The sequence below is a fragment of the Glossina fuscipes genome, unplaced genomic scaffold (genome assembly GCF_014805625.2).
Source record: "Glossina fuscipes isolate IAEA_lab_2018 unplaced genomic scaffold, Yale_Gfus_2 0, whole genome shotgun sequence".
Taxonomy (NCBI): domain Eukaryota; kingdom Metazoa; phylum Arthropoda; class Insecta; order Diptera; family Glossinidae; genus Glossina; species Glossina fuscipes.
Genome location: NW_023998414.1, coordinates 25,520,728 through 25,532,751, shown reverse-complemented (window position 1 = coordinate 25,532,751; position 12,024 = coordinate 25,520,728). Strand labels below are relative to the sequence as shown.

At 33.6% G+C, this 12,024-nt stretch overlaps 2 protein-coding genes across 2 annotated transcripts in view; both read right to left on the bottom strand.

Annotated features, from left to right (window-relative positions):
* Positions 1–1,060: 1,060 nt before the first annotated feature.
* On the bottom strand, positions 1,061–3,199 carry LOC119644169. Its single transcript, XM_038043696.1, has 3 exons — positions 3,024–3,199; positions 2,806–2,938; positions 1,061–2,732 (listed from the first exon to the last, which is right to left on the bottom strand). The coding sequence occupies exons 1-3, from the start codon at positions 3,175–3,177 to the stop codon at positions 2,510–2,512; spliced, it is 510 nt and encodes a 169-aa protein (XP_037899624.1). The 5' UTR covers positions 3,178–3,199; the 3' UTR covers positions 1,061–2,509.
* Positions 3,200–5,393: 2,194 nt separating this feature from the next.
* The window catches only part of LOC119644157, a 210,520-nt gene continuing 203,889 nt past the window's right edge, over positions 5,394–12,024 (bottom strand). The window contains exons 4-5 of the mRNA XM_038043687.1: positions 6,301–6,377; positions 5,394–6,215 (exon numbers count right to left, since the gene is read on the bottom strand). Coding sequence (XP_037899615.1) covers positions 5,728–6,215; positions 6,301–6,377 — 565 coding nt within the window. The 3' untranslated portion in view covers positions 5,394–5,727. The remainder of the gene's footprint in view (positions 6,216–6,300; positions 6,378–12,024) is intronic.

The window sequence follows — 12,024 nt, the reverse complement described above, 5'->3', positions numbered from 1 at the left end:
AATTGTCATCTGGCGGTACGGGAAGGGGGGCCAAGCAGAATAAGTTCTTAATATGTCTACGATGTATATTTGGTGACATTTGGTGAAGGAGAAGAAATGGAGAAGCTCGCTTTAGTTGATAAATTGTTATTTAAATCTATACCGTTAAATAGAGATGCTCTTCTTCGAACCTTCTACTGATGCTGTATGTAGACTTTTTTGTCGTTTTTATGAGATGAAAGTATATTTTTTGCTTATAACTTAACCTTAAGTCAAAGAAAAAAAATTTGAAGTGTTACTTAACATAAGTTTTTGTATCTTAAGAAATATATTTTTTGATCCGCAATCCTTAAATGCAAAATTCGGTACTGTATGTAGATTTTATCGTCTTACTGCGCAATGTTTTCCTCTTCTTCTTCTTATTCTGGAATTCAGCAAATCAACAACAGAGGATATATTGTGCTGAGCAAAAAAGGTCCCACATGAATATTGAACACGGAAGCTCTTTGCCTAAATCGTAATAAAGATGGCGGCTAGCTTGATTGTAGATGTTTTCACATCCGAAATATTGAATACTTGCTTTGGTGTTCAGCTGAATGTGAAAATTAAAGCTAACTCACGTGATTACCTCCCAGGTACATACATGTTTTTTCGTATGTTTTCACGTCCTGCACCGCTAGCTATGATTGTTTTGCGAAAACTATTATTTTTTTATTCCATTTACTTACTGTTTTATTTATACAACGTGTTGATAATAATATATCTAAGAATTTTGTTTCACTTATATTACTATTATTTTCTCTTTTAGTTCGTTCCAACTTTTATAGCTTATATATGTATGTAGACACATATCGATTCCTTTATTTTTACTTATGAAACAATATGGTAATGCTGGTGTCGCGGTTGGCTTGAAAAAGCAATCAAGCTTAATAGGCTTTAATATCTTAATACGATATAGTCGCTATAGTGTGGAGATAGGAAAAAAGTTAGTTAAGAAGTGACATGCTTCGAGAACACGAAACAATATTTAAAATGAATTGTTTACAAGATATGAATAACATTCATTTTTTTTTTTCTAAAAAAATTTTTTTTTAATAATAATTAAATGAATCAATTATCCGGTGTATGGCTCTTGTCGCATATAAATATCTATTTAAAAAGAATTAGTTTCGTTTTATAATCGAGTGTAATCGTTAATATTGAAAAATGTAGTTTTTACTATTGTCTTCAGCTGTTTGACGAAATATTGTTGGCGGCTTTTTCGCTCTCAGCTATGGATATCAAGGGGTTTCAAGAATTTAACATTCAAAATCATGATAGTAATTACGAATGGCGAAAGCCAAGTTACATTTTCGAAATTCAAGCTTTTTATTTTTCATATGGCTAACAGCTGTGAAATACATTCTGTTACATAGCTCTCGTTTTTAGTTAGTATTGTTCGTACAGAGTTGCACTCATAAGAGAAAAAAGTTGAACGAATGACAACAAAAAGCTGAAGTAAAATAAAGAATCTTAAATTAAATTTAAAATTTATTCGAAAATATAAGCGTTTCTGTGTAGACTCGTTTACAATGAAGCGTCTTTTGAAAAATGTATTATAAAATTAAGTTTTAATTTGCAATTAACATTAGGAGATTTATTTTTAAAATAAAAAGATGCAAATATCCCTTACTTGAGAAAGAATAATTACTTATATGGATCAAAGACCTATAAGTACTACCGAGGATTACTGAAATGAATTTATGCAAATGAGCAAAAAAATATTTAAATATTGCTCTTTTGTTGTAATTTTGCTTAACAGCGGGCGCACTTTATACATTGACTACTCTTCTTCAAGCTTCAACTCGTTACTACAGTTCTCTTTTTTATTAAAAATGCTTATTAATTCGCTTTATTTAATTTCATCAAAAATTTGATATACTTTTGTTGATAGTTGTAAGAAATGAACGTCAAGTTTGGCATTTTTGCCTAGATAAAATTATCTAGATTTTTTGCGAAAGCGAAAGTGGTATATAATGCAGTATTAAATGGTTTTCAAGTTACGTCTTCGAAATGAAAGTTCGTTAGCCAAAAGGCATGGTTGCATTGTTATAATAAGGGACCGTATAGTATAATCTGATTAATATTTTTCTATTTTTTTTACGCGACACCAAACGACATTGACGAACATAAGCTGCTGCGTTTCCAAATATATATGAAAATTATAAATTGATTTCGTTTAGGTTATGCGATGATCGAAAACTCATTTAGTGAACGCATGGTACGCTGATTTGGTTCAAATAAATCAAAATACTTTGATGGTTATCGCTTTTTAATGCGATATGTTATGCAATTGAAATATGTACCCACAGTTAAGAAATTATGTAATATTCTCTGAGATCCCACGCCTTCCAGTCAAAACTGAGAAGTACATTTTTTTTTGCAAATTATGCCATACCGGTTAGATTTAAGGAAATGAAGAAAACAAGAAAACACATTTACTTGAGTAATTATCATTGAAAGTATTGAAAAATTATACGATATTTCTGATTTAATTATCTGATTCGACATAGACTTTTTGATAAATTACGTGTAATAATGATTCGCGTAATAAATTGCCCGTGTGATCGTAAATTTGACGAGTTTCTGTTTCACCATTCGGATTGGTCGTATACGAATGGCATTCGTATGTTGGACAACAACGAGGATAATCCAGAAATTCATTTGCTACCGGTAAAGAGTTGCAATTATCGGGTAATTTAGGAATTTGACAACTAACAAATAAATGAAATAATATTAACAAAGAAGACAATAATTCATTTAATTAATGAATTGCAAGTTTTATACCGATCTTCCCAAATTTCCAAAGTACCCAAGCACTGTATACGTATGCATTGGCCGGAACGTGTAAAAAAATCGCCCACATATAATTCACGACCCGTTAGCAAATCTTTGCATTTAGCCGAGGTGAAATAATGACCTAAAACGAAATTAAAATATATTTATATATATGTGTATATAATATAATCGAGAACAGAAAATATTTTTAAAAAAGTGCAGTTTACGATAAGGATTCACAGTTGCAAATTTGTGCTGTTGTGGTTGTTTCTCTTGTTGCGGTCGCGCTAATGTCACTTGTATTGTTAATGAAAGTAATAATATTAGCTTCAAATTATTTGATACAAAATTTTCAAATTTAACTTTCATATAAATCAACATTTTCACAAAATATTTTTTGTTTTTCCTTTATTCGCTTCGGTTATGAAAACAAAATTCTATTGCGTTAAGCGTTTTATTATTAACTAATTGTTTTTATTAATAAAAAACGCAAAAAAAAAGGCAAAAAGAAAAAAAAACATAAAAAAAGACAGAGATTTATAAACTTTTCTTCTGATTCTTTAACGCATACAACAACAACAACAATAAGATGACACGGACGACATTGATTTGATATTTTTAATCTTTGTAAAGAGCGAGCGAACTCACAGCAGAGAGTAAATTTTTGCCCCTTCAGTTCTTATTGTTGTTATAATTCTTATCAGAATTAACTGGAAAATAGAGAATGAGATACATTGCCCATTTTACTTATCACTTCTATCTCATCTATTACGTTGCTCTTATACCCACTACTTGTTGTAATTTGGCTACGCATTCAAATGTCTATCAAAAGGCCTACTATAAAGTATATTTAGTCTTGATATTCCCAATGCTTGTGAACGTCTGTCTGACACTATCTTCGATAGCTATGCTTAGTTTTAATTTAAAGAAGCCAATTTATTGTCTAAGGATTTTAATTATTAATAATAATAATAATAATAATAATAATAATATTATAGTTACAGTTATATACACTTATAAATATAAAAATTATGATAAATAAATAAAGAAACATTTTTAAAAAATGCAACAACAAAATATACACGGCACCACTTTTCTTTACTTTCGATACGTAAACAATAGCACGTGCAGAGTAAATGTAAACAAAATTTACAATTTGCAACAACAAACACTCACGGTATGAATTTTATAACAATAATCACACATGATACTAGCTTTACACGATAACCACACATGCTATATAAAAGCTAAGAGTTGTTAAATAATGCAATGAAATGCTGGCGTTGCTTATTGTTGAGAAAACGCCAATTTGAAAACAGTGAGAAACGACAATCGCTCTGGAATTGCAACAGATGTCGCTTGCAGTAGCTTTTCTAAGATAAAAAGGATTCATTTGTTTGGCATCACAATAATTCAGCATAATTCAGCATCTAGCAACAAAATAAACAAAACTCTCTCCTATTATTTTTTATTCATATATCATAAAAACGCAAGAAAACAACTTTTAAAAGCAAAATCAGAAAAATATTTTTAAAAACTAAAATTTAATTAGCTCGTCCAACTTTTCAAGAATGAAAATTGTGCGTCGGCATATTCAACATACGGCGCTTAGATTTATGTGCGTAAGTGCGACAATGTAAGTGGAGGATTTTTACCAAGAGAAAGTAGAAATTTTTATAATTATTTTAAAATAACGTATATGAAGTTTAAATATCTTTTGTGAACATGCAATAAATGTATATTCGATGCGTTTTGTTTCAGTCATTTGCCAAGAAAAGGAAGCGCTCGTAAATCATCGGAAGGAATTCGGTAATAATAAAGGTGCGGCAACAAGTGTTCGGACAATGCTTTGGCTGGATTTTCATCTTGTTAAGATGCTGTCGATATGGTCATCTAATTACTAAAAAGTTCAATTGAGTGCAAAGTCAACGTTCAACGAAGACTGCCCGTTTTCAATGAATCATACTTAACGATGATATACGATCGGAGATTAAAGCGGTTACACAGATGAAATATTTAATCGTCGGTCATGGTCTCCGCCTGGTTATGGTTGCAAGGGATGCTTGCTAAGTGACTAATCAGGAGCAGTCTCATTTCGTCAACAAATGGCCATTGCTTACTCCGATTTAAAAATGTTTTTTTTCATAATTTTTCAAAATTTATTTCCATGTTGGGATTCAGTTGTCTTTGAATCTGTCACCTATAGATTATTAATTCATTTGAGTCTCCACACCAGTTTCATTTCAAATCCTAACACTATTTACCTCTTGTCAAGAAATGCCCAAGTGCTCATGCGAAAGGTGCAATGAAGATCGTCGAGTGATGCCAAAAGGTCTTTAAACACAATGAGATATAATGTTTGTGTGTGTGTGTGACAGTTTCAATAATTTTATGGGCATATAACACTTTCCATATCGATGTTTCTGAGTATAGAGGACTATTTGATATAGTTGAGTACCGAAAATTCGTTAATACGCCGAATATAGGATATTTATACAAACCGTAGCTTAGGCAAGTTTTAAAAATAAAAATAAATCTTTTTGCAATTATTTTAAAACTATTTAAAAACTTTCTTAAAGAAAGTTTTTCACTTTTTATTTATTCATTTATTTCATACACATTGATTTTGCAATGATTTTAAAAACGAAATGACGTAATGATTGCTGCATGTAGGTTCATAAGGAAAGGTGATCGTCAACTTAATTATTAATATTTCGCTTTTTCTGTTTTTTTTTTTTTTTTCTTATTTGTTTACCTACTACATACATAATAAGGTATTTCCTTTTAATTTTTAAGTTTATCTCTTTCCAATGTTTGGAGATGAAAAGAAGTTCTTATTGTAAGATATGGTGAAAGAAAAAAAAATAAAAATTTTTCATTTATATATAAATCATCGAAAAGCATACAAGTGTTATGTTTACATTATGTCAATTAAACATAAATGAATTGCGCATGTGTACATTTTTTAGGTGTTCTCAGAGTAAGCCTTAACCATTTACCGCGGCAAGATGGCGCAGCTAAAGCACTCCATCGCGTAGTTCGTCCTGGCAGGCCTTCGCCGCGACAATGATAGTTCGGTGGAGTGTTTAGTAACGCAGGTGCAATTGTGGTCGTAGTCGTTGTTGTTGTGCTGGTAGTAGTCCGGATTTTCCTTTTCAATGTTAAACTATCATAATCATCCTGCTGCTGCTCTTGATCACTACTGCTTCCGTCTATCATATTTTCATCATCCTCCTCTTCGTCGTTCTCCTCTAGACTGTCATTATCATCATCAAGATTTTGTTGCTGAGAATTCTGCATGAATTCCAAATTTGTTCCTAAATGAGTCTGGGACTTATGTGTGTCGTTTTTAACAGAATTTGATCTGGAATTATCGTAGACAAAAGCTTCTAGATCGCAGCGCACAGTAATACGATCACCTGGTGAAAGAAAGGAAATGAATGAAAATTGAAGATTGCCAAAAAAAAAACAAAAAAAAAAAATCAGTAAATAAATCATCAAAACCTTCTATCATTAAGTTGTACGGTGGCAATTTATGGCAGGTCTTGGAAGACTTTAGGACTTCAAACTCTACACAGTATCTGAAAAAAAATTTAAAACATTAATGATTTTACTATCAAATTGTTATACTATGACGAAGAAGAAACGCTTACTGAACGCATGCAAAAAGTCCTAAGCATAATTCACAAATGGTGCCAAGATAAAGGATTACAGATTAATCTATAAAAGAACGATTCTGGTGCCTATCTCGTGAAAGAAGAAATTAATATAGGACAACGTCCACCTACGAGATGTTTTCCTTGACTATAGAAATGAGGTGAAATGTCTGGGTGTCTATTTCGACAACGGCTTCACGTGGAAGCATCATTTAAGATGATTAACGGAAAAGGCGACCACAATACTCTTTCCCTGTCAGCGCCTAATATGATGAAATATGGGATATAAGCCCAAAAGTGATCTACTGAATTTTACACTACCGTAATCAACTTTCTATGCTAACCTATCCAGCTTTGGCCTGGTGGCCTAAGGTAAAGCAAAAACAGCGATGACGACATTAAACAAAACTCTACGTCTCGCGTGCATTGGTATGACTGAAGCGATGAAATCGTGCCTCATAAATGCCTTAGAAGCGCTGCTGGGCATTACTCCTCTATCTATTGCTATAGAAAAAGATCATGAGCGCACTGCCATTGTGGAATATGGACAAATTGAAATCTGAGTGGCTGTCTAGAGGTATTAAAAAATTTCAGGGACGAACCTTTTATCAAGATACCGAACCATTTTCCTGGAAAGCTAGTACTGTCCCACCGGTTCAGAGTGACCACAGACGGTCAGATCGGGGACGGGCAAGTTTTTGAATCTGTCGTGAAATCAAGGAATTGGTACACCGACGATTTAAAATTAGAAAATGGCAAAACTGGAGCTGGGGTTTGTGGCCCGTGTTTTCAGAAGATCATGTACATCCATGTTTCATGCGAAAGTTTACGCAACCTTTGCATGTGCCTTCGATTGCTTGCGAAGGCAGTGCGACAGAGAGCGGATCTGCTTTGACAGTCAAGGCGCCTTAAAGTCTGAAGGGGCAAATGGGCTTGTATTGGACTACTTTGAAATACTAGATGAGCTAGGCAGGCGCAGTTATGTGCACCTAACATGGGTGCTTGGCCATTCAGGTGTTGAGTGCAGCGAAAAGGCTGACTGTCTAGACAACCGGGGAGCCTGAGGAAACATGCACCTTTCTGTGGCGTACCAAGAAGACACATCAACAAGCCGGTATCGCAATGGGCAGAGAAGAAATCGGATTGCCGCTAGAAGCTACGTGTAAGACAACAGCGGAACTAAAAAGATGCGATCTATGTTTGGTCACGGCTATCTACTCGGATCATAATTCCCTCAGGTACCATGTGAAAAACATGGCTATGTCCGATACAGATTCATGCAGATTCTGTCAAACGTTGAGGGAGACGTCTCTTCTATGTGAATGTGTGGCCTTATGCAGAATCAGACACCATTCCTAAAACTGGAATGGAGGCCTAGGGGCATGGACGAGTATAATAGATTTCCTAGGTCGCGGTACGGTTTGCCAACGCAATTAATAATAATAATACTATGACGTAACCTGAGAATATGCCAAATGTGTTGTTCAATTCAAAATGGTCAGAAATAGGGATCCAGGATCCCATAAGTTATATGCATTCCTAATCAGCGTAAATTTTAACTGCGTTTAACTGCGCAGATAATGAGATTTAAATTGAAGACTTAGCATATAAACGTAATTTGGGTAAAAATTTACTTTACAGCTTATAAAAAATATTGAACTAATATTATCAATAAATGCCTTGTAGAGTTAGGAACGGTCAGTGCAGGCGTTTCGCTTTTGTAACGATACTTGTAAGGCTCTGTTTTGGCGCAGCATAGTACGATTATGATATAATGCGTCTTCAGAAAATCGAAAATGTATTCTGCACGATTTTTATACCCTATACCAGTTGTGGCATATGTTTGTACGGATATATGTAACATCCAAAAGAGCTTAAGATAGATGCAACTTTTATTATACCGATAGATACAGAAAATGATGTAAGCTTGTCTGTACGTCTGTTGGTCTCTCCCCAAGAAGTCTGTCCATGTGTTTTTGTGTTAAATCTATAGGCTGCAATTATTCAGATATTTTAATGTTTTGGCCCAAGGACGAAGCCTTTAGAAAAAGTTTCGGATTGCACAAGTTCCCACATAATGGCTTATTTTGAAAAATCGTTATATGAATAAACATAGACTGCAGTAAGGCATTTCAAAATTAAGTTAACAGTTATCTCACTGTTATCAACTTATGCAGTCGTTTTTTCATTTAATATCTCTGTAAATTATCTGAATAATTATCTTCTTAAATTTATTGGCAAAAATGTCTTCAATTATTAACATTAGCGAAAATTTAATTGGATTTTAGAAAAGTAATTTCCGTTATAATTGGCAGGTAATCCTTATGAAATCTTTCTATTTGACTACAATCATTATATACATAAATAGAAATGCGTTTTTACATGTATATACATATAACATAGTTAGAATACAACAGTGGGAAAATATTAGATTCAACTTAGGTTGAATTTTTTATTTATAATGCTACATGAAATTATTTTTGTTTGCGTGTTATCCGTAATCAGATCAGATCACAGGATTGTGCCTAACATATATAACATATTTTTAATATAAAATCAGATTTCTTTACAGAGCATTGTTTACAAAGCTAACGAAAGTAATTAACAGAAATTTGAAACTTTTTATTTCGTATGACTTGGCTCCACTAGGCGTACTATCCTATCCGATCGACCTTGTTTCTTAAAGATCACAAATTGCTAAGAGACTTTCACTTGACTTGACTTGAAATAGAAAGAGTATGGGCGTGAATGAATTTTATCATTCCTGATATAATCTGACGGCTCATTGCCTTGTGGGCTTCGTTTACTTACCATTCTTAAAATAAATCTAATGGAATTCTCAAAATTAAAAAAATATTTTCCATACTTATTTGTCCACTCTTGGCAGAACTTGAAAGGAAAGCAAGAACTACTCGATGTTGTCATGGGGTTATCTGCTAGGGTGAACAAGCAAGTAGTAGTTACCTTGAACAAATGATAATAATAAGTAACGTTATGAAAAGAAGTGGGCCATGGCTCGCTATTAAATACTCTCCCTCGCCCTCCAACAGTTATTCACATAATGACTTTTGAAAATATGGTGTTATACGACGACTGGTCGGAATAGTCGTCCAAACCAAATCATTGTCAATTTGTCATTCGTCCTTGGGACAAAACACGTTAACCTAACAAATTTCATCAAAATATCTCAAAAATTACGGCTTGTAATTTAAAGATAAACAAACAAGATGGGCAGACGGACAAACGGACATACACGCTTAGATCGATTCGGAAAACGATTCTGAATCGAGTTTAACTTAGCAAAATGGGCCAATAATCAGCTTTTATTAAATGTCTCACTATAAAATTCAATAGACATGCCCGATTCTCCCGTTTTTGTAGAGGTTCCACACCATCCCCTATAGAATATACGCTCAAACTTTTATAGATTTACCTGCTGTAGTGTATGAGTAATGCGCAGGAGACAAATTTTTTATTCTCATTGGAAAACAGTGTTCACACTTCACGTTGTACTGTGGGCGTGACCTTCGACTGGATTGGTTCACTTTTAATACCAATTTGCATGCAAGAACTTCCAATGTTTCACAAACTTTACACAGACGGAAAGACGGGCAGATGGATAAGCAGCGAGACGAACAAATGAACAGTCAGACATGCTTAGACCAATTCGGGATTTGATGCTGATTAAGAATCTATATACTTTGTGTGGGCTCTGACGCTTCCATTTATATTGTCCGCTGACGTCCTTTGAGTCAAGAACGAACACCAGTGAAAATGGATGCAATCGGTCAACTTTTTTAACCACTCCCTATGTAATGCTTTATTTTTTGAAAGGTTGTGGCAAGAAAAATCAATGTAATTTTTAAAATTCCTCCACGAAATTCACTAAGTAGCAGTAAATTTGTGAGTACATTTTTTGAATCCGTTCCATATAGCGGTCCCTACGAACACTGAATCTTTATGTAGTAAAAAAAACTATTCACTAATATTCATTATTTCATGGTAAAAATGGAATGATGGATCGATTTAGCACAAAAATGAATCTTAGGGAATTTGTATTTGTAGATTAGTTAATTTTTTGGACTCAACGATATATAGGGGTTATCGTGAAAAGGAAGTTCACATATGAAGAGAAAGTCGTTTTTATGATGGAAACTGAAAAATTATAAAATTTTTAGAATTTCAAGCCTGGATCGCGTCATATGATCTTTCGAGCATCTTCCATTATGCGAGCTTTCACGAAAAGTATGCTCCTTGCATGAAAAAAATGTGTAATTTTTGTTGTCTTATGAGCGACTGTACTGGGCGAAGTGGTATAGTGTAATGGTAATGGTCAGCTTTGCCCGACTCTATTGCCCAAGTATCGAATGAGTAATTGGTATACGTTCTAAGAAAGAGTTTTTAATAGATTGTGCGGGTGTGTGACATCCATTTTCAAACTTTAAGATCTACAGCTTCTATTATATGCGCATAGACAAACAGAAAGACGGAAAGGCTGATACGATTGAACCGTCACAACATCTTATGCTTCTATTATATTCATTTCATCAAGTCTCTCTTGGGTATTTCTTCAAACTGTAGAGGACATGCACCGATCGATTGTACGCTGTACATCGTTCATAAGTGAATAACAAAATGGTCTCTATTTACTGCTTAAGCAACGAACAAAATATTAAGTAAAATAAACAAACGTAAACTTCTCAGAAAGTTTATAAAAAATTCTTCATAAAGTAAATTGCCTGACGTGTGGGTAATCGTGATCTCATATAAACGTACACGTGAAAGCTCACGAACAGCATACTTTAACATTTGTCTTTAGTTAGTGCAAGTTAAGAGTAAGAAAAGAGGTAAAGCATATTACAGAAGGATGAGTCATAATAACGGGATAATAAAATTTTGTACTTTTGCGCAGGTATCACGTTTCATTTACCAGAAATTTGTATGTGATTTGCCTTTGGTAAAAATGAATGTGAGTTAAGGATATATATATGAACAGGGAAAGTAAATATTAGATAATAAATAAACTTTTTAGCTTTTCTTACCAAAATTGAAACATACTGCTCTTACATGCTATATGAAGTTCGAAGTTCGCTAAACTATTATGCATAAATATATTCAACTTTGATTGATAGGTTTTTTCCGTTTTTCTAGCAAACATTTTACACGATTATTATAAGACTTTTAAGATTTCTGGGCGAAAAGCTGAACAAAGTGATTTTTATAAGTTTTCTTTGAAGTCAATTTCACAAGGTTCGAAGGTTCGACGGAAAGCGAAGTAAATGCGGGCTATGCCAAGCCAAGCTTTTTTAATTTTTTTCGAATCATTAAAAATATGCCTGATCTGACATTGTCGCGATGGAAGCAGATGCTTATCGCAATTGAACTAATTTGGATGCTTTATTTAATTATTCATTTATTGGGCTTTGGCAGTGGAGGGTCGAATTTTGGGTAAGCTTTCTTTTTAGCAATCAGTCTGGGGAGTAAGGAAAGGGAATGAGATAGGGAGTGGGTACTGCCTAGTTACTTAGCCGCCTAGTTGGCTTGTTGTCTAGTTGCCTAGTTATCTAGTTGC

Coding starts and splice junctions, on each gene's coding strand:
- LOC119644169 (XM_038043696.1), bottom strand. CDS start 3,177: ATGTTGATTTATATGAAAGTTAAATTTGAAAATTTTGTATCAAATAAT. Junction 2,939..3,023: donor TGCAACTGTGAATCCTTATC/GTAAACTGCACT, acceptor ATTTCGTTTTAG/GTCATTATTTCACCTCGGCT. Junction 2,733..2,805: donor TTGGAAATTTGGGAAGATCG/GTATAAAACTTG, acceptor TTTATTTGTTAG/TTGTCAAATTCCTAAATTAC.